The sequence below is a fragment of the Falco peregrinus genome, chromosome 2 (assembly GCF_023634155.1).
Source record: "Falco peregrinus isolate bFalPer1 chromosome 2, bFalPer1.pri, whole genome shotgun sequence".
NCBI lineage: Eukaryota > Metazoa > Chordata > Aves > Falconiformes > Falconidae > Falco > Falco peregrinus.
Genome location: NC_073722.1, coordinates 75969086 through 75991702, shown reverse-complemented (window position 1 = coordinate 75991702; position 22617 = coordinate 75969086). Strand labels below are relative to the sequence as shown.

Below are 22617 nucleotides of genomic sequence, written 5' to 3'. Positions count from 1 at the left end.
TTATTCTTTGTCTACATCTGTGCACAAATACTACAGCTAGGACCTGCAATTCCGTGCCTTTTCATACTGCTCCACTGTTAAGCAAAACCTAAGCAATCATCAGCTTTTATTTATGCAGCATAAGTTTCCTTAACTTTTTTTTAAAGAATTGAACAAAAATTAGTTTATAAGTATGTTTGGTCAAGTTTATCACTGCATGTGTTATAACTGAACTTGGTTAACTAGCACTTCTCAACTATCTTATGATGGAATGTCTACTGGCAGATTTCTTTAAATGAGAAATCCAGACAACTGAGAGGTATGCAGAAAACTTGTCTTAAATATTTGAATATACATGTGCAATCTTACAGAACACAAGCTACAGTTACAGACATAACATTAAATCTTATTAACCAATAGTGCATAAGAACTTAAAAACAAGTCAGTGAAATCAGTTCAGCCATTGACTTCCTAAAGAAGTCATGCCTCAACTGCATTGTGTGTGGGGGAAGGAAAAAAACAGAGGGAAAAAAAAAAATCATTCTTAGGCTTAATAGACTTTTAATCTACATTTGAAAAGCTGTTTTATTACATATATATACTATGTATAAAATAAATTAAAAAGGGGAAGGAGTAAATAGCTTTGTATATGCTTCAAATTAACACAGACCAGTAGTTCCATAAATGAACATTTTACCATCTTTGTGGTAAAAAGTTGACATAAAATTTCAAAACCATACAATACTTATAAATAGAAAGAGTTCAAAAGATTTTTTTTTAAAAAATTGAATTTAAACATCATTTTCCCTTACCCTACAATACACGTTTTGTATGTCAGAGCATTGATAACATTTACAGAGTATTTGAATGTCACATCCACACAAGAATCTGTTACAACGCAGGTAAAAGTACTAGTGGTGTTAAAAGTTAGGACTTCTCCCAAACAACTCTACCTGCTCCTCAGCCTTCTCCTGAAATGAAGGCTATCAACATTCATCACCCAGTTTGAGGTATGGGCAGATGAAAAATCTGCAACTGGTACTCCCTGCCCCGCCTTGCCTCTGCTAAAATAACAGCAACAATCTATTGATCTGGTAATTGACAATGGTGGTGCACAATCTCTTACCTCCATTCAGCATTGATATAACTTAATCACTATATATAAAAAAAGTTATTTTGAAACATAGTATTAATGCTTAACTTAAAAAAAAAACCCACCCACCCCAACTTTAAATCTTCTTTGAAACCATGTTTAAATGTTCTTCCAGATTTAAAGCTTCACATAAACACCAGACAGAAGGATGACAATTTTAAACCAAGAGAGCACCTAAAAACATACCATAGGCAAAAATGAAATCAATCATCTCTCCACTTCATAAAAATGTAGAAACCCTGTCAGCAACAGTAGTACACTCAGAACGAACAAGGTGAAAAGGAGCATCTAGAATACTCAAGAGGCTTGCTACGCTACTTCTCTTTATTGCCCATTCTCTCATTTGTATGGATGGCCACTGCATGACAAGATGCCTGTGATAGTTCTCTTATCTTCCTTTCACCACTGCTGCCAGCTGAAGTCGTCATTGCTGCCAAAGACCAAGAAAAATCCTAGGATCGTGGCAAAGATGACTGTATTCCCCGTAAGAACAAGTGCACATGCGCCCCAGTAAATCTGTGAACAAGGGGACTTTAGTTAGACACTTTTTGAAATTAATACTGATAAGACAAAAGGTAACATCTTAACATCAACTTCTATGGGCCATGATGCAAGAAGGTGGCATCTCATTATTTGTGGTTATGCCAAGAAGGCTGGGTTTACCCTAAATGAGTCAACCAATTCACATATATATATATATAAAAACACACACACTTAGCCAAGCAGCACTGCAAGTTTCTTCTAGCCGCATTCAAAGCACCTGCTCTAGCAGGCACAGCTGTTTTGCTGTAGCATCCAAAAATAGTAAAGTAAGGCTAGGCAACAGCATCACACACATCTGCAGCCCAACTATACTTGCTAACCATGCTACAAGACTCTTTTAAACAGATAGTTAAGGATGCAGGTCTTCCACATGCCATCAGGTATCCCAGTAGCAAAATAGGAGGTGAATGTTTTCCAAGGAGAGTAAGTGGATTACTCAAAGGGTGTGAGGCATTCAAACCACTCGTCTGAGGTGTTCTTGCCTAAAGAGATTTTATGAACATGCACTCCATGTTTTTTTACTTAGTAATGCTCCCTGAAATTCACACAAATAAGGTCATCTTTTAAATTATTTTAACGAAAAGTCGTATACTGGGGAAGATATAACAACAACTCAGAAATTTAAAAAATAACACCAATATCATTTACAGGGAGTGCAAAAAGTGCATTTTCTATTTGGTTACTTGCCTGTTAAGTTTTCACACTATTTTCTACCTTGTTTTCCCTGCATTGCATATAGGCTGTTAGATTCATTCCATGACCACATGAAGCAACTAGCCATCATGACATTCTGCCATGCTTCCATTTCTGGTTATCAGTTTTTCTTGCCAAATGAATTCTTATTCCACTGCAAGCATCTTAAGTACTTAAATATTTATAAGAGTTGCTTAGTGCACGAGAGCTTTATTTTCAGTAAAAAAAAACCCAAAACATAAAGAACAAGGTTTTCTAGGGGGGGAAAAAAATCATAGATTGAAATATTACTAACCAGTTCTGCTCTCGCAAACACTATCGGTAGCCCAAATGCTGAGACAACAATGCCTGTTGTAAGAAATATTGCTAGCTCCTTGCAGGCATTACTTGTAGCATCTGTGTCATCTACTAATCTTCTTGCTATGCAGTACGGGATAGGAGAAAGGATGTAAAAAAACAATACAAACAGTGGCCAGTACTGGCTGAAAAAGAAAGAAGAAAAGTTAAAGTTAACTCTATTACTTCCTGTTCTTCCTAAAATCAATACAAGGCATTTTCCCCACTGAGCATCCACATTTGGGAAAGACAGACAACATGCCCAGAGAAAGCAAATCCTTCACTTTGGAACAAGCTGACATTAATCCAATAGACCACATTTGTGAGCGGCTTCAGCTGACCTCAATGGCAGCAACAAAGCACTCACTAATAGGATATTCATAAAGCACGATGTCACTCTGCAAGCCTAAACCTAACGCCATCTCACAAGATGAGGTTAACTCTTCAGTTTAGTGTGTTAGCTTTACATCAGAATTGCAGAGATACCTTTGTAGAGCCCTCACATCATTTTGCCCATAAGATTTCAGTGCACATTCATGGAAGAGTATTATTCTTAGCCAATACTCAGCCACCATGGGGCACGGAGACTTTTTTTATTTTTAAATCTGAACATAACCAACAAAAACATACAGAAATTACACCATCATATTTAGCAACATTTTCTTTTATTGCTTGCAGCTGCACACTGTTTCAGTAAAACCTCACTGCACTGTTCGAGGGGTGACTGCACAGCAATCTTCCTAAGGGTTTGTGTCACCAGCCCTGGTTTTATAACAAAAGAAAGCTGGCATAAGAAAACTAGTCGTATATGTAGAGATCTGCAATTCACAACCACTAACAGAACTATCAACAGGATTTTTGATTCTTATTTAACAGTAAATAAGTCAATTTAAAAGATTTTCTGTAAAGTCAGCATTCACTTGCAAAGGCCTAACCTTCTGAACATTTGGTCTACTACTTCATAACTCCTGAAAACTAAGAAATGGGAATCAGTAGCCCAAAAGTACAGGTAGCAGCTGCCATTATGCCCAGGTGCTACGTTACTGAGTGTGCACAGCCAGGGTTCCACCTGATAGGCACTGACAGCCCAGCTACTGCAGGGTACCCAGAGAAAATGCAAATGCTTCCCTGATAATAAATACATACTTGCTACCTACTTCAGGAGGTGCTGTCTGCTTATCAGCCAAGAGGGACAACACTGGAGACGTGTCAGAGGACAGTGCATCTTTAACAGTTTGCAGGTGGTAATTTAACTTTCATTGACTTCGCTTTGATGTTCACGGATGAACACATGGCTGGTCTTTTTTTTTTTTCTGTCTCAATCTTTTGGAAGGAAAAAAAAAAAAAAAGAAACCCCCAAACCCCACCTACACACAGAGGGCTCACCAGTCTACAGTTCTGAAAGGCAAACCATTCTGGAGTTACAGACATGCAAAAAGAAATGAAGAATAGGAAGAGAGTGCACGTTACTTGTATTGCGGAAGGGCACATCCAAGCATCAAGAACATTAGTCCGACTGCTCCCCCAAAGGACAGGCTAATCAAGGCTACAACGAGAACACAAATCGACAGCAGGTCAGGGCTCCAGCGCACCGCGCAAAGCAGCGGCCGCGACCTCCGAACGAGCGCCACCGAGAGCCCGGCGTGCCGCTATCCCCCGCCGAGCCAGAGCCCCCACCGCCCCCCGGACGCCCGGCGCCTCCCGCCAGGCGGAGGGGGCTCAGCGCGGCCCCGGGCGCCCGGCGGAGCGGAGCTGACCGGCTCCCGCGGCGGCTGCCGGCCCCTCCCGCCCCAGGAGGGCCTCACGGCTCCATCTCCTCACGGCCCGCACGGCCTCCCGCGGGGGCGCGGACCCGCCGGCGGAGGCCCAGGGCCGCCCCCGCCCGCCCCGCCCGGCCTCAGTAGGTTCCCGGGGCGCTCGGCGGCCCACCAGGGGAGGGGAGGGGGCCCTCGCCGTTGACCAGGGCAACCGCTCCGCCGCCGCGTACCTTTGATGCCGGCCATGGCGCCGCCCGTCCCGCGAGCCGCACAGGCGGAGGGGCGCGCGCCGGGAAGCGGAACTGGCGCGGCCGGGAGCCGCTTCCGGGAAGGGAGTGCGCAGGCGCTGAGCGCGCCCCGCCCGCCGCCGAGCCCGCTCCGGCCACGTGACCCACCCCACCAAGCCCGCTGCCGCGCCGTCACCCAAAGGAAAAGTCCCCTCCCTTCGCCGCGCACCGCTCCCTCGCCCCTATTGGCCCTGGGGGCTACCGGGGCGGGGCTTCGGGGCGGGGCCGCAGTGCGCGTGCTCCCTGTCAGGCCCCGCCTATTCCGGTAGACTTATCCAATGAGAGGTGCCTCCCCCGGAGAAGGGGGTTGACTCACCTCCGGGCTGTCAGGGGAGCTGTCATGGTGGCCGTCGGGCGGGCCGGGGTCTCCCCCGGGCTCCTGCTCCTCCTGTGTGCTGCCGCCGGCCCCGCGCGGTGCTGGGACCAGCCGGGTGAGATGTGTGGGGCTGAGCATGTCTCTGCGAGCCCCGCTGCTGTCCCTTCCATGGCGGCAGGGCGGGGGCTTCTCCTCACGGCCTAGCGCTGTGCAGCGCCGCTGGGGTGGCGACGGCGGCCTGGGGCGGGGGCGTAGCGGGGCCCGGGCAGGAGGGCTTTTTGGCTTGAGCTCCCTTTAAATCGGCCTGTGCCGCAGCAAGTTGCCCCGCCGCGCGGTCCCCGGCAGCTGCGCGCTCAGGGGGGTGGCCCAGCGCCCCCACCGAGGGCAGCGGGGAGCCGCCGCCTTCCCCTCGGCGCGGCGGGCGCTTGCTGGAGCTTCGCTTCACGGCTTTGTGCCGTCAGCCCCTTCCCGAGGGGAGGCCCCGGTGGCTGCGGTGACCTTTGTGCTGCCTATTGCAGGGAGGGTGCTGCTGCGGGAGGTGCGGGCGCTCACCCTGCGCCGAGGCCAGCACACCGCGTCCCGGCGGACACCTGCCGTCCCGCAGCTGCAGTGCACGGGAGGCACGGCTGGATGTTCCCGTACCCCTGAGGTTGTCCAGTGTTACAACAAAGGTTGGGATGGCTATGATGTACAGGTAACTGTTTAAAACTTGGTAAATGTTTAATGGCATCCTATTCCCCCAGATTTGGTAACTTTTGAAGGAGGGTATAGTCGTGGGCTAGCGTACCCGTTCAGTTTGCTTTTTGTTAGAGGACCTTTGACAACTAAAACAACCTAAATACTTCTTGGGTTTGGATTTTCCAGAACTGCTGCGGGTATATCCCTGAAGGCCCTAATGTAAAAACACGGCATAGCAAACCTTCGCTGGCTTTAATTAAAATGTTCCTCAAGTTTATAAAACCAAAGTTTTGTGAACCCCAAAGGGTGCTCTTGCTACTGCTGCATGATTTCCATTTTTTTGTGAACCTCAAAGGGTGCTCTTGCTTTGATATTGCTGCATGGGTTTCCAATTTTTATTAGAGTTGGAAACGCAATAAATATTTGCATCTCTTCAGCCCTACCTTTTAAAAACTAAATTTCAGACATAATTACTTCCTCTTGCATGTTAGTGCGTCAGTACTAGTCAGTAAATAATTATGTATTTCTGTTTTGATAGCTATTACGTACGTTTATGCCAATAGATTAACCAGGAATCGAGCATAAAGATAATTGTTAAAACTGATACAATATTGTAAAATTACAGTCAATTTTGAATTGGCAGTTGGTACTGCTGTCCTGGACTATTAATGCAGAAACTACTTCCACCCACCCCCATTACGTGTCACTTGCAGTTAGAGGCGATACCTAAGTTCTGTTACTTCAAGGAAATGTGGGACTGAGGAATCCTCATATATTGAACTGTCAAATCGCATTCTGATTGTGAAGTGTTGCATATGAGTGACGAATGATGTCTGTCCCAATTTTTCGTGATTTCTGTGTGGATGCAAATGGAATCAGGTGCAGTGAATTTCAGGCTTCCATATTACGTTTTTGTAGATGCCGTCCAGTTTATGTGGGACAGGCATTTATTAAGTAACTGTCGCACAGGGTACAGAGGTTTGGGTTTTTTTAAAGTGTTCCTATACCAAAGAAGGGATACTTGAAAAACTTGTTCTGTGAAGAAAAACAAAATCTTCCAGAGTTGTAACTGTTCTGTGTTCTGAAAGATCGGATTTTTTTTTAACTTTAGGATTTGAAAAAACATTCTTATTTAACGTCAGTTTGCTAGTCCTTTTCAAAATAAGAGTGCTCAAAAATTTCTTACCCTGTGGCCTTTTACATAATTTGTTAGTAATTATAGCCTTATTTCAGAGCATATTTGGAGAATAAAACAGGTATTTTCATCTCTGGAGCAGGTTTTACTTTGTATTGTGTTTATCTTTTCAGTGGGAGTGCAAAGCAGACTTGGAAAATACCGACCGTTTCGGACAAATGGAAGTGAGCTGTGAAGGTTACGATTACCCAGATGATCCTTACATCTTAAGAGGCTCCTGTAGTTTGCTGTTCAGGCTAGAGCTGACTGAGGAAGGTGAAAGGAAAGTGAAGAACTCTGGAAGCTTTGGCTCTAGCTATTATCAGTCAAGAAAAGAATCTTCCGATTCTGGTGCTGGAGCGATCGTTATAATTGTTCTTCTGGTTCTTGCTTTTGGAGTGTACAAGCTCTTCCTTGGTAACCAGCAGCCTCAAACCCAGAGTTTTGGGGGCAGTGATGGATTCACTAGGCCTTCCTGGCAGAGTCAGCAAACACCTCCTCCTCCTGGTTTTAAGTCCACCTTCACAGGTAGGGTTCTCAGCCATTTAGAATACTCAAAAGAGCAAGCAGTGTTGTACTGTTTTATGTGCAGTAACTGCGGGTGGGATAGACTTAGAACCAATGCATTGGCAGTTGACTCTGCTGCACTGGCTGCAGCGTTGCATTCTGTTGTTCTTTGTTCAAAAGTGAAAATAAGAACTTGGTTTCCCATAGGCTTTCAGGGCAGGCTATGCAACAAGCTGCCCTTTGAGCCTTTGGAAATGCTCAGCAAGTGTTCTTTTCAAACGCTGTGAAACAGGAGGGTAGTGGGAGGGAAGAGTGATTTTCGTAAGTGATCTGGAAGAGAGAATAGTCTTGCCCAGGCAGAAACAAACGGGTGCCAAAGAAGCACTTTAAAACTTTGCAGAAGGATCTTTAAGCCATTGGGCTGCTGACTCCTGATTTCATTCACAGAGCAGTTGATGCAGTTGAGTGCCATGTAGCAGTCCTCCGTTTTAATAGGTGCTTCAGTGTAGTCCCAGTGGCTGGAAGATTTGGTTCCCAGAGCAAATAACAGTGTCTGTGAACTATCATTAGAGGTGCAGCACCTCAGCCTCATGTGATGCCTTTCATCTGAAGTTGGAAATTGTATAAGCAGTGACCGAGCTACTGCTAGGAAAAGATGCATTTTATCTTTTCCCAGAAAACTGATGACTTTTGTCACTTGAAAGTGGTCAGCCTTAGGTGGTCATGGTGTCTAAGGGAAATAAATGTTATCCATCGCGTGTCTGACCGACTCATTTAACCCTGCAAACATGAGATGCTCACAGCACTGGAATGCAAATTACATTCTGACAAGTCGCATAATCTCAATCTTTTCCTTTTTGGTTTTTGTTTGTTTGTTTGTTTTGTTTGTTTGTTTGTTTGTTTGTTTTTGTGGGTTTTTTCATGAGAGAAAGGGGTCTATCAAGTCAAAAAATAGAACAGATAAGGCTTAGTCAAAAGCTTGTATTTTAGTGATGCTTGTTAATGCTTTCTTCCAGGTTTCCTCGAGCCACTTGGCCAACAGAGGGTGCCAGTATAACTCTTTTGGATACCCTTATGCAGGGCATGTGCCCCAGAAACTTTCAGATGTACCTGCAGCAGAAAATTAAAGGGATTCTGCTTCTGTGTTACTAGTGGCTTTGCAAATCGGTTTCGATGTAGTTCTTTCAGACTTCAGACAGTCTGCCTATCCTGCATGTGCATCTGTGACTTTGTGTGGGCATGCCACTTGCCACTGGCATTACTGAAACAGTTACTAAGAACCATGGTTATAAGAGAGGTCTTTGTCATACTGGGAGCAAGCAAAACGAATGAAGAGTTACTTTCTCTTTTTCCATCCTGTTCCTTGTCAGTTAACTGCATCGCTGCATTGTCATTGCAAGAGTCTGAAATCTAGCGAGGGTAGGGCCTTGAAAATAAGTTTTCGTGGTAATTACTGAAAATACTTTGCACTTACATGGCTCCCAATGTGCATGTTAAGGCTTAAGTTATGACATTTTTAATAATTAATATCAATGATTTTTCCTTAGATTTCAAAGTAAGGAGGAAAACTCCTTGAATGTGGGGCCAGCTTAAAAATATGAAGTGTTATGCTACTTCATGCATTTAGTGTCTGCCTTACATTTAAGCAGATCTCTGAATGTGTACATCTTTGTGTTCGGGAATGTATTTTTAGTCTTTGAAAATCTGCACAGTAATGGAAAGCAATGTTGTTGACTTATTGCTGTTAATATTTTATTTGCTTCATTTTAAAATCCCCTTAACGTGCAGAATGTGTCCTGTGAAACTTGTTTAGCTAGCCTATCTTAATTAAATTCTACTTTTTCTCTGTTAGTGGTTTGACATGTTCCTTAATGTTTACTCTAGATATTTCAGTAAAAAATGACTCAGTTTTGAGTCAACATTCAGCCATGGTGCTTTTGAACAAACGAGTTGGTTCATCTCCCTGATTAACATTGTTTTTATAGTAAATTAAGTACTTTTTTGTTGTTGTTGTTGTTGGTAGTGTTCCAGATCAGCATAGTTTAATGGTTATTGACCCAATAAGCATTCATTTTTCCCCCAATGCATTCAAAATGAAATTCAACATCAAATCGAATGTAGATGTAAACTGATTGTTTAAACGGGGGGTGGGGGTGGGGGTGTCTCTTCCGTAACTATAAACAATCCACACCAGTTTGGTGACAAACTAAGTCCTGTAGAACTTTTACATAGTAAATCTTGCCCGCTTGTGTAGGTGGGCATATTTCAGAGAGGCCCTGATGTTATTTTCAGTCCTTGCCTTTTACACTTCCTTACGTGTTAAATCTGTGGTTGAAGCTTATTCTTGCACCCATGTTTTTCTCTAGACCAGCAAATGATTCTACTTCGGTTTTGCATTTTCTCTTTTTTTTTTAAATGGAAGGCATTTTGTTCTGAGTCAGAACCTCATGTTATGCAGGTCACAGGTAAAAAAATGTGTCTCTCCTCCCCCCCACAACCCACTTGATACGCTTGCAGTTTCAGCAAGGTATTTGTCAAGCTTGGTGACTCACGCATAATAAAAACTTTGCAATGTGATTGCAGTTAGCATATCTTTTGATAACAGATACCAGACTAGGATTACCAGAAATGAAACAATACAAAGTAGTTTAGCCTTTAGGCTGAGCCACTGTTACTCAAAATGTGCAGCTGTTCTGAGTGAGATTAGAAGCTCTGTGTTTTAGTGGTTATTTCACTGTTTGGTTTTATGTATTTGATTTCTGTTCCTGTGTCTGCTTCTGGCTTGCTATGTGACCTTGAGCAGATTATTCTTTCTCCATTTCCTTTTCTATTTTTAATCTAATTTGTCTGTTTGTAAATCTGCAGGCAGGAATTCTTTGCCATGTTTTGCAAACATCAGGGCTGTGAGATTGAACGGAAGCTAATTTTAATGTAAAACTCTTTACATTTGTGTTCATTTATGTTTTTTCCTGCTTTCTGAACTGTGAGGCCTTTCAAGTTAAACTTGATCAAGGATCTACTGAAATCAGGTGGAGTTTATTGTTTAATTTTCCATTATCTTTAACAGGGGAGAGTCTTGTTGCAAGAGCTAGCCTGAGGATTAGGTGGCACTAACAGATGTTTCCCATTTTTGTTTTGTTTAAGAAGACAACAGCTTTGGGACTCATTCATCTCCTGGAACCGATTCAGGACCAGGATTTTGGACTGGGTTAGGAGCGGGAGGCTTGCTAGGCTACTTGGCTGGCAGTCACAGGTAAAATATGCATGCTCTCAGACTCCAAGTGTTTAAGCTTTCAGGGGGTATGTCATATATACTCTGTTTACATTGTTTCTAAGCTTTCAGGCCTGTATTGTTCAAGCTGTAAAATCCTACCTCTAGAACAATAGAGGAGCAGTCTATAGCTCCACCAGCAGAGCCATTTTAAACATGTTTCTGGGGAACTAAAATTGGGAGGACGGAGGTTCTTTATTCTGCTTTAGCTAGCTGATTACTCTGACTGGGCATGGCTTGCAAATTTAAGATGATTTTACATTTAAATGTTCCATCTGCAGACTTCACAGATGATAATAAGCATAAAACTGTCTGCAGATAGGTCTCCTGTATCAGTGTTATCTCTCCTAAAGTCAGTCTGGATGGCAGCTGCTCTTCTGTGATACCTGGTGTGGTCAGATTAAACTGCCTTTAATCTAATCTCCTGAAGGCCCATGTGTTTAAAATACAGGAGGTGTGGTCTTCCAAAGGACTTGCAGGTCATACATAAGTTGCATTTTTGGAAAAACGTAACAGAAACAGCATTCAAAAGCATTTTCAGTGCTGGAGTAAACATCTGTTCATCATATTTGCTAAACACTTTTAAAATGCGTTAGGTTTAGATAAACAGTTTAAAGGGAGCAATTGCTGCCATTTCAGCCTTCGCTAAAGAAAATACATGGCTCCTGCAGGGAATCTTTAGAGCCCAGGCAGTTTCCTTTAGTGATCAAATAACTGCATGTGTATCAAGTCTAATCCTGGAGGAATTCAGTAATGTAAGAGATTAAATATAATAACAGAAGTTATTATACATAAGGGGTTTTTATATTGAAAGTTTGGGAGTAAGATCATGTAGACAGGAGTGTGTTAAATCATCTTCCTCCATTGTAAAGTGCGGGGTTTTGGTAATGACAGAAGCCTTATCAGGGTTGCCTGTTGAGGAAGTGAAAACTTGGAAGATAAGATAATTTAGATCTAAAGTGTCTAATGTGCAGTCTTGATCTCAGAGTCAAGTAAAATGAAACTGGGACCGTGATGCTATCAACAGTGGAAATTAACTACAAAATTACTTTGAATAGAGCTTTAGATGTCATATCTTGGATTCAATTACCTTTAAGGTCTTTTCCAACCAAAAGGATATTATGATCTTGTTTTATTACATTAATCCCACTGCAAATTCTTAAAAGGTATAATGTGTTCAAGGTTTTATTGACTATTTCTTAAGTCTCAAAACCATGACCCATGTGCATATCTACATGCAGGTTGGTTCCTTGATTTACACACACACCCCATTTCAGTAGCCACCTCTTATGGTACAAGATTAGAGGCCTAACTGAATATGCAAGTCCAAGTACATGAACAAGCTTCCTAACTTGGGCATCTCTTCCTTTAAAACAGTCTTTGGCCCACTATTTTTTTTTTTTAATTTTTAGTTGTTTGAAATGATGTGCCTGAAAATGCTGGTGTCAGAAAGTGTGAGAGAGTTCTTCATAAATTTAAACAGCAGGAAATTCCATATCTATAGAAGCAAGTAATGTAGATCAGCGAGTCAAACACTGATATATAACCCTAGATATCCTTGCTCTCAACATGTTAATTACATTAAATAAGGAGGTTTCCAGCTTTGAAACAACTGTCTGCTTACAGTTTTCCCTCAGAGATGCAGTCCACTTGTTTGGAATGGTAACTTCTTAATTTTTCATAAGGTCACTACCAAAGTCTTCCTTCTACTCTGTCTCTCACCAGAGCACAGCCACGTTCCCCATACTGCAGTATGTGGACAGATCCCGCAGCAGCACCTCCAATGAATGGGCAGTCAAGCAATTCCACACAAAGCAGCAGTTCGGGAACAAGAACCGCTTCTGGTAAGGCGAAATACCTTTTAATCTCCTGAAGCTTGAGAGGCTTTGATCTATCAAAATTAAACCTCAGATGTTAGCTGAGGTTTAGCAAACATTCTTTGTTTTATTTTACCAATCGGTATAGGTGGGCATGTAACAATGTCCGTTATTTCCATTTCCTGTGGAAGTAGGGCAGCACTGTGGGATGTGAAGCTCCCCAGGCCTACAGTGAGCATGGTACCACTGTTACTGGGTTTGTCTTCATCTGTAAGGTGCATTAGTTTAAAGCTTTCCCCTTTGGTGTGCACTATACATGCCCTTCTCTAGAAAACATCAAAAAAACTGATTTCTTTGTAGAAAGCAGGTTGTCTAATCTGCAAGAACAGAGTATTTCAGGCCAGTCAGCCCACAGTTGTTTGCTGTTCTACTTTATGTAAATATGTTTAATTCATCTTGCTTGCCTCCTTTAGCCTTTTTAGAACTAGAGAGCTCAGTGGAAAGATTATGGTGGAGCTGACAGTGTTTTCGGTTTTTTTCTTTGCAGGCTTTGGGGGCACAAAACGAAGATGAAATTCTTGATGTTACAGGATCTGAGTGATTGAACTAACTCTTCCTGTGTACTAGTACTTTTTTTTATTAGTAGTAGGCTTCAGAATGGATATGAGGTATGAAGGACTAGGCAAAGGATTCCTCTCTTTCCCTGTGGAAACGTGGACCTTCACTCTTGTTTAGAGTATCACAGGTGCTGGAACATCCACTGTTTCAAACCAGCAGCTTCTCATAAGACACAAAATAAACTCATCCAGGTTAAGAATGATGTTACAGTGCCTATATATCTGTCTATGCTTGAGGAATTACGGCAATGATAGCCTTACCAGATTTTCAAAGCAAGTGGCTTACTTGTGTTTGGGGCTTAACTTTGTTGAATTTGGAATTTCTCAGTGTTCTTCTTTTTCTTGGTGGTCCAGCATCTGAAAGGCCTAGTGTGTAATCCACCTGATACCTAAGGGGTGCTGGTTTTTTGAAGCTACTTCTGTTTGTCTTCATAAAATTCATGTGAACGTTACTGTAAGTGCAGTCAGCTACGAAGATGAGCATTGGCATTTTTCATTAGTGGAAAAAAGCAAAACTATAGATATACAGAGACTAACATTAACATAATGCTTGTATCTGTGCTATATGACAGATATAAAATTGGAGCCAAAATTTGCAGATTTGAGGACACTCCCATGTTTTAGGGTTTATTCAAGTGGCTGTGCAAACCTGGGGAATTCTGTGTATAAATTGGAGGGGGGGGGACCCTGAAATGAGTTGAGATGGTCCTTGTCTGATTTGGACAATTTTTCTGGAAGGTGGGTCACTTAAATTCAGGTGGCTACAGACGCTTTGCCCATATTGAGGCTCTGGACTTTCATTTTTACAGTGGCTGTCAGCAGTGCTGTGACAACTTACGTGAACAATCTGTCCTGCTAAATGATCTGTCCAGGACACAGTAATCCAAAGATGCTCCTTGCTAAAGGGAAGGGAGCAGTCTTAATCCAAAGCTGATAGTATCTCTAGAGCATGGCAGGCCCTGAGACTAAGCAAAGAGAGGAAATTGAATGTCTAATGAGATGTAAACTCCCTCAAATGTGGTTTTTAAAAAAGAAGTGCTGTCAAAGAGCAGGAAGCAGAGAGGGTTTGATGTTTTGGGGCTCTGAGAAGTGTCATATAGTTCTGGCATGATTGACTGTGCCCTGGGAGAGGCATTTCTGCAAAAAACCAAGAGAAACTACTCAGGACTGGGGTAGGGGGAAGGACTGAAAAATGGGCTGCTTGATCACCAGGTCTTCTCCAGAGGCCATCCTAATACCGCTTAGAAGCGTGTGTGTGCACAGCTTTTCTGTGCCGGTAGCAGTCTGAGAACCACAACTTTCATTCTTGTGAAAATACTGTCTTGCAGTTGATGTAAACTATTACAGCAAAAGCAAAGCGCTGTTTTGCTGCTACAGGCTGCACCTCCACAAGGAGATTTAGCAGGGATGGTTAGTCTGAGGTGGTGACTTCAGTGTTACTCATCAAACAGCAGCTATGTCCATTCATGAGTACAGAAATAATTGGCTCAAATGATAATACTTGAGTTCAATGTGTGGTTTAAGCAACAACCACAAAAATTACATAGAAATCTTTAAGGAGTCAATGGAAGCTATAAAAAAGTGTAGAGCTTGCACTGAAAACATGAGCATTGTGATAAAATTGATAAATTGAGGATAAAATACTGGTTTGCTTCTCAGAGCTGCTTGAGGACTGGGGGGGAAATTTCTTCATTAATAGCCTGTTCTGTCAACCTAGAAAGGAAATAGCAAAGACCTTACTGTTGGCCTATTAGAAAGTTTTACTGTTTGTTAGGGATAGAATATGATAAATCTTTATCTTTGTGACCAAATATAGCAAAATAATTTACTTTAAATTCAGAGTTTTTACTTATTTCTAGGTGTATTCAGGTTGCAACTTGTACAGTCAATACTCCCTGCCAACTAATTACGCAACAATGAAACTGGATTTTTGCTAACTGGGTAGTTTGAAGTGAGGTTTGCTCTCAAATTATGATGTGTTGTGAAATGTTTTGGACAATGTTTTTACTTGTATTTATAGTTTCTGTATGAAATGTGATCTGATGCATAAACCTGATAAATTACCATAGTTCGTGAATCTGTTTATAGCACGTTTTTACCCTTCCCTTTAATAAAGTAATGAAATAAGTAAATAAGGAGTGTTTTTGTCCTTAAAGCACTATTCTAAGACCTGCAGGGATGGCACTGTCTGCTTTTCAGGGTCAGCTCTGTCTCATTGTCCACTTCTCAGGTGGTATAATAACATCATTTACCCCCAGTTGCAGAGCTGCTAAGCTGCATATTGTTTTACCAGAACAAAACCAGACTGAGTTATTTTACTGGTTGGATTTTCAATAGCAAAATAATGCACCACGTAAGGAAATGAAAGATTTCTTATAAATCAAAGTTTCACATATGCCTGCAGAAAAGCTCCGTTATGTCGGGGAGTTCCTGGTTTTACAAGGTAATTAGCCGAAGCTTTCAGAAGCAGTTACGATCGCTGCCGCTGTTCCCAGTTGTGGATATAGCAGAGCTTTACCCTGGGGACAGCAGCTGATGGATCTGCTTCTTATACTGAGAATGCATCCCTGCTGAAGAGGGACATGGCCTGCTCATAGAGGCAGTTCAGCTTCTTGGCAGTGGTAAAGCAGGGTTAAATGGAGGCCTGCAAATTCTGATATAAAAGTTTCCTTGATCAGTGATCAAGGATGTTGGTGAGGCTCCTGAATGAAAAGGACTTGTGGAAGAACTGATGCTTGTGAGAAATCTTAAGCTTCCTTCCTAAACATCTGATCTGGAAGGTCCTAGTCTTCCTCCTCCTCCCGGACAGAGTTTTTGGCAGTATCTTCACAGCAGCTTCATAGTTGCAAGGCATATGTAAATGCCTAAACTGTTAAATGTTGTTGTAGGATAATTGCAGTTCTGTTTGGCACCTTGGACTAGTTCTGCTCACACGCTGACATGGCTTACATCCTCACACAAAGCTAAAGCTCATTACAGGAACGAAACTCCTGGTTTTACAGCTGACTTCCCCTGAAGCATGTGATGAAAGAAAAAAAAAAGATGCACAGAGATAAGCTTTCTCTGTGCCACTCTGTCTTGTGACTCAGCTCCCAGGTCAGATCTTCGCTAGTTCTGCAGACTGGCATGCTATGCAACTTGGTTTTTTCTCTGGGTACAAGGTGTGTGTTAGATTTACCAGCAAGGTGAGATGGTTGGTTGGTTTTCTTAATAAAAAATAATAATCTTCTGTGATCATCACTTTACATCATTAAGTTCCAAAAAGGAAATTAAGTCAGGTGGCATGATTTCCAGCACTAGAAGTTGTTGCACAGAGAAATTGCTGGAATAAAGTAGCATGCAATGGCTGCCTGCACAGCTATGTAAAAGCTGAAAGCACAGTATTTGTACACAGGCTGTTGTCCATTTAGCACCAATTACAAATGTTGTATTTTCCCCTCTGTAGTAAATTAGTATCAGTTCTTGGTATTTTCAGAGTATGTATCAACCAGTGATTCTGGCACAGAAATAGCCCAGCTCCTTCCAAACTGAAGTATATGAGCAAAACCACAACAGTTTAAAAAAAAAAAAAAGTCTCATGGAGGTGCAATCTGTTCCAAGAGACAGTGCTGCTGTTTAGTGTTGTGTGTAATAAAGCATACTGCTGGGTCCTTTGTTCTCCTTTCATACCTATTGGGGCAGTTCAGAGCTAAGTGTTGTGCAGGAGAGGCTCCATAACCCTCAGCATTTTGCCGAAACCTTCCTTTGCAGCCAATTTTCTTGTTTTTGCAAATTTGTGCCTGACACAGGTAAACTTCTCTTTCTGACATCTCTGTTTCTATTGCAGCTGTGTTTTGCTGGTGCTGATGAAAATAATCAGTAGACTGTTTATGTGGCCTGTATTTCTTCTCTCCCACAGTCTTCCACCTTACAGTTCCCCCTGTTCCTGCTGAGTATCAATGTTTCTTCAGTAGGGAAGTGACAAGCACTTGCAAAAAGTACATTGAGCTGGGAAGGACTGGAAGAGGTTGAGGTGAAGTCAAGGGAGCAAAATGTCAGGCTGCAAATTTACCTTCGTGGGCAGTATGTCTGTGAAAAGAACTTTTTCAGCGGTCTGTCAGAGAGACGTTTTTGCCAAGGGTACAGTATTGGCAGCTGGTGGCTGGAGCAGGTCAAGGACTGGTGAACTGGCAGCATGGAGAAAACCTGAAAACATCCTCTCCATCCTACCTTAGGAATGACTAAGACTTGTACAACCAGGAAGCTGGCCTAGGTTGTGCTATCTCAGCCATTCCACAGGCATGCCATTGCAAATCCTGCAGGTAGATGTGCGTTTAAAGATACCAGATGCTTCTGAAAATGCCACAATGCTATCGCCAAGCACAAGAAAGGGGACTTGGCCCTGCATCTGTGTGTTTTCCCCGCTGCAGTGTGTCTTGGAATGAACCAAGAAGGCCAGAAATGGGAAGAGCAGCGAGCAAGCATGGTGAAGGGTAGCAAGTTTACACCTGCGCTAGCCAAAGTCAGGCTTGCAGGTGGAGTCTTTGCCCCCAGTATGTCCTGCTGGATTGCTCTTCTTCCACAACAGCAGGAAATATTAGGCAGCTCTGACAGCAGTTGTGTCGGGATTGTTTTACTGGGGCTGAAAGTTTCATCCTGTATCTCTAAAGAAGTCCTAAGGGCGATTATCAGAGCTATGTGCTGACACCTTGTGCTCCGAGGGCCACCTGAGCCATAGCCCAGTTCAGTCTTCACCCACTGTGAAGTTTGGTGGATGCAAATCACTGTCTGCTTGAACAGCAGTTCCTGCACAGGGAGTTGGTGCTTGTTCACTGGATTTGCTGGGACTTCCCTGGCACAGAGACTCTTGTGCAGTCTTTGCTCTCCAGCTGCATTTGGATGTCGTACAGGATCCTCTGAGATTTGGCCTTGAGATCATGGCCCCGAGATCATGGCCCCTGCTAGCCATCTTTTGTATGTCTCCTGTACCCTTGTAATCAGCATGTGGACTTACTTATTGAGGCAGCACTGAAATTATCAGCAATCCAAAATACCTCTTGCTGCTGTAATGGGAGTTATTCATCTCCCAGTCAACTCCTGTAGTCATTTTTGTGTCATTTAGCAGCTGTAAACGCATCACATCTGCTTTAATGGACAGAAAACAATTATGGTTGAGGGGAAAATAAAAAAAAAATTAACAGATAAAATGTTGAGGTGGGACAGCTTTGCAGAGCTGACCTTCATGCTGGGAATACTTTATCAACATTCTTTTTCCAGGAGGAGGAGGATTACTTTATTGCTGTGGATTTATATAATACCACCAGTGCTTTCTGCACCACTCCAGCAAGAGTAGGAGACTTGGAACGGTAACAGGTTTGGTGTTCAATAAGGTCAGACCTGTTTGGGGGCTCTTTGTAGCTTGCAAGGAACTGGTAGCACTAACAAGTGGAGTTAGATCAGTGCAGAAATTCACGTGGTTGCAGCACAGAGAAAACAAACTGCTCTGTGCTGTTCCTGAAATTGAGGTAAAAATCAAGCTCAAAGCAGGCTGAAACAGCTCAGAAAGTTGTTCCTGTCTTTGCTTTGGAGTCAAGGAGATCCTGTTCAGCATAAATTGTCATCTGCTGCTGACACCTACTGTCAGCAGCGAAAGGCTCTTTTCCTTATGTAGGTAAATCCTGCATCCTCATCCTGACTACTGGAAAAGCAGCCAGCCCGCCTGGGTCACAGTGCAGTGTGATTCTCTCCTGGCAAGCTTGGGTGGTTAATTCTACTTGCTCTCCTTCATAACAGGTGGAAGGATTTATTTCCTTTTTAGCAAGGAGTGGAGGATTAGGCTGTAACTTAAGCGAATGTGTATAGAGCTGAAACAGCGCAAACGTAAGTGATGAGAGGAAGACCACACTTGAATGAAGTAATCCAGTTTTACCCAAGGTACTAATACATTTCTTTTAGTTCAACTCATGCAGCTGCTAAAGAGAAATTAGGTTTTGGACAGATACTGACTTTTACATTGCAAAGCTGCTTTGGGCATAACTGAGAAACAGAACTTTCTGCAGCAGCTGAGAGAGAAACACGAGAGAAACGTGAGCTGCTCCGACAGCGTTCAGCCTGAGAAGAGCAGGGAGAGCAAGGAGTCCCGGGCTGGAACCAGGGAGTGTTTCTAGCCTGAACGTGCTGCAGAGGCATCTGTTCCTCTCCAGTCTCTGTTTGCTCAAGCACCTGAGAGGCCTCATGAAGCAACGAGAGCTACCACTTCACCTCAGCTTGGCAGACCTCCAAGCCGAGAGGCTGTGGGTGAGGGAAGGTTGTGTTTGATGACCTTTGGACAGCACGTCAGGAGAGGCCCAGGAAGACAGCTGAGCTATGGGAATGTTTTATGCCCTGGAATGACAAATGAAGCAAGGGCAAGGAACAATCAGCAACCTTTGAAAAATGATGTGGGATGCTCTGGAGAAGGCAGTCGATATGCTGGAGTGTGATGCTAAAGGAGCTGCATCCCCCGGTCTGCACGTGGCTTACAAGGACACTGTATGCATTCAGCTGCTGGGTCAGGCCAGCCCTGCCATTCTCTTCCTCTCCTTCCAAATGTATGGCCTAACCATACACGTTTACAATCTTGCCAGCTCAGAGAGACATGCACCTCCAAATACAAACCCTCCGGTTTAGGAAACTCCTTACCGCAGCATATTTTAGAGGCCAAAACCACAGATGAAATGGAAACGATTAGGTGATTTCTCAGAAAGTCAACACATCAGTGACTGAGCCATTATGTGACTTCTGGCTCAAAAATCCCTAGATCTTGAATTCCAGAAGCAGAAGGTGTTAATGGCCTCTATCAGAGTCCAGTATTGGGGTAGACAGAGCCTTCCTCTGAGGCAGCGTGACAGTTCTTACATCCTTATATACAAAGACAAGTCTCCTAGCACCACTTCCTAGTGCAGAAAGGTAATGCTAGCTGATAAGCACTTTTCCCAGCGCAATGTACTGAAATTCTGCAAACAGCATGCCTGTAACTGCACAAGAGCTTTTGCTGGCATAGGTGGAAAGAGAGAAGAGTACAGGTATTTTGCATTCCTGACCCAATATATGTGCTGGGTAAAAAATTTAAATGTAGACCAAACTTCATAATAAAGTTCAGATGGTTGGCACCCCCTTACTCAGCATTTCTGTTAGACAGATGTTTTGAATAAGCAGTTGCCCTTACTGCATTCAGACACCTTCACACTTTGCTAAACAAGTGTTAATTTTTCAAAGTGTCAGACAAGGGCAGGTAACATTACCATCTTCCAGGAAAATTTATGCGTGAGACATTAATGTTAGGACTTTGATGATGAAGTAAAATCTACGTTCTTTCATCTCGGTAAGTGGCCTGATCACCCACTGAAATCGGGAGAAAAGGCATGGTTAACATTTTGGATGACTATGCCATTTGTACCGAACATCCTAAATAAATGAAAAGCCAATTATGAAATACTTCGTTTGTGTTTCAAGAGATGGAGCTGTAGTCTGTGCTATTACACCATGTGCTGTTATTACAGTGGTCACGTAACATCTAGATCTAGAGAAGATCTTAAAATGTCACAGATCTTAACAAATCTCATGGATCTTAACAAATGAAATCTCAGCACACTAGTCTGCTTTTCCACCCAGGACAGGGGGGTTGCAGGAGCTGCTTCTAGCCTTAGCAGTCTACTTTTGTAAGTCATGCAAGATCTGGAGGGAGAAATACCTTTAATTAGCGTGGAACAGAGCTTGCATTTTGCTTTTTCTTCACTATTTTTCTTCCATAAGCTTTTTCAGCTTATTTTTCCCTAACGATGCACCGTGCTACTCAAGCCCACAGATTTCAGGTTACAACTGCATCTGTCCCGGAGAAGGTCTCCAAGCAGGCTGGCTGCCTGGCAAGGGGAGAGTTAACAGGGCTGGCATGATTTTACTATCCTGCAGTAGTGCCTCAGGGCCCCAAGCCCAAACTGGGGGAGGAAACCGATGTACCAGGCTCGGTATCTCCCCAGTAAGGCACCATCCCTGTCCATCTGGTGCCCCAGACAAAAAGCTGGGGGCAGAGGTCGCCCTGCAAGGGGAGGAGGTGGGGGCAGGGAGGCGTTATGTCCGTTCCTTCGCTACCTTGTGGGCAGTTTTGTTAGTCCGAGATGAGCTGCAGAGGTACTCAAAAGAAGAGTGAAAAGGGAGAGAGTCCTAACTGAACTGGGGTGTCTGTCTGGGAAGTGGCAGCTGGTGCCCAGAGCTGTCGGTTTGGGGCTTTTTGGTTTTTCAGGAAAAAAAAGGGGACACACACACACACACACTAGAAAAGTAATTTTCTCTGCACAGAGCACTGAATGCTCCGTATTTAAAAGAAACGTTAGGCCTGGTTCAAACCTGGCCATTAGTCAGTATTGCACTGGTGCAGCTGCATCAGTGAAACCTCTGGAAACTGTGCTGCAGCCCCGCAGCTTACCCTGGGAACAAAAAGGCAAAAAACACCCTCGGGGGCTTCGTCCAGCCGGTAAGCAGGTGTCCTGCCCTGTGTGCCTTCCCCAGTGCCGAAAGCCACAGCATCACCACCAGTGATGACCTTTGGAAAAGCCTGTAAAACTCCAGGGAAGAGCACACAGAGTGTGCTTGGGAAAATGCTCATCCACTTCACTGCTTCTGGGGGATTATTTCAGGCTGGTGAAACGATGTTTCTGTTGACTGAACAATTACCAGAGCCAAAGAGGAAAGGACACATAGCTTATGTGTTTAGCTAGGCCATGTTTTCAATTTTTCCCCCCACCCCCGGTACAGTCGTGCTGGTGCAAACAGTGAAAGTTGGAGAGCTGGGCCGGAGTGAACAGGGACTTGATAGAATGAGATACATCCTCATGTCTTCTGGAAAAAAACAAGTGGCAAAGACGTTTTTACTGCATTTCTGCCTCTAACACTGGGTGTAGTTCTGTCTTACTGCACGGTTTCAGGTACGCTCCCCTCACCACTGTCCGACCCCAACCCCTTTTGCCCCTCAGACTGCAAAAGTAGAGCTCTCCCAGGTAGTCAGGCTCAGGGATAAATATTGCCTGGGTGTCAGAGGGTGAGCCTGTGCCCGCAGGAGGTGCGAGAACAGGCAGTGGCTGCTGTGCTGCGGAAGATGTGGCAAAGGCTCAGTGCAGGAGGGCATGGAGGAAGAAAGCACTCGATTAAAGATGGGGTGAACATCCCAAATGGGTTTGGCTGAGTGACACTCGCAAGGCAGCGGGCATAGGAAGCCTGGGGAGAAGCAGGCATGAGAGGACTGTGGGTTAAACCCAGAGGTGTTCAGGGAAGTTTGGTGGAATTTCTGAACCTGAGTGGAATAAGCCAGGCTCTTCCCAGCAGGAGAGTTACTGACAGCAGGCGTGCAGCATGGAGTTTGACTTGCTGGGAATGAAGGGGCAACCAAGGGACAGGATCATGATCAGAACAGCTGAGCCCCACCACACAACGAACCTCATGTTCTTTCTAAAGAGGGCCTTCCTCCTCCCTTAT

The 22617-nt window shown here is 43.6% G+C and overlaps 2 protein-coding genes across 3 annotated transcripts; one reads left to right on the top strand and one right to left on the bottom strand.

The window, feature by feature from the left end:
• Nucleotides 1-299: 299 nt before the first annotated feature.
• Nucleotides 300-4843, bottom strand: LEPROTL1 (leptin receptor overlapping transcript like 1). The gene is made up of 4 exons (XM_055794655.1): nucleotides 4692-4843; nucleotides 4175-4250; nucleotides 2664-2850; nucleotides 300-1648 (listed from the first exon to the last, which is right to left on the bottom strand). The coding sequence occupies exons 1-4, from the start codon at nucleotides 4705-4707 to the stop codon at nucleotides 1532-1534; spliced, it is 396 nt and encodes a 131-aa protein (XP_055650630.1). The 5' UTR covers nucleotides 4708-4843; the 3' UTR covers nucleotides 300-1531.
• Nucleotides 4844-5024: 181 nt separating this feature from the next.
• SARAF (store-operated calcium entry associated regulatory factor) lies at nucleotides 5025-13331 on the top strand. 2 transcript variants are annotated; one of them, XM_027779938.2, is made up of 6 exons: nucleotides 5025-5179; nucleotides 5583-5758; nucleotides 7051-7444; nucleotides 10571-10676; nucleotides 12420-12538; nucleotides 13059-13331. In XM_027779938.2, the coding sequence occupies exons 1-6, from the start codon at nucleotides 5089-5091 to the stop codon at nucleotides 13082-13084; spliced, it is 912 nt and encodes a 303-aa protein (XP_027635739.1). In that variant the 5' UTR covers nucleotides 5025-5088; the 3' UTR covers nucleotides 13085-13331. The 2 variants fall into 2 exon arrangements, with proteins under 2 accessions (XP_027635739.1, XP_005232614.1); XM_005232557.4 differs by having other exon boundaries at nucleotides 10568-10676.
• The last annotated feature ends 9286 nt before the right edge of the window (nucleotides 13332-22617 follow it).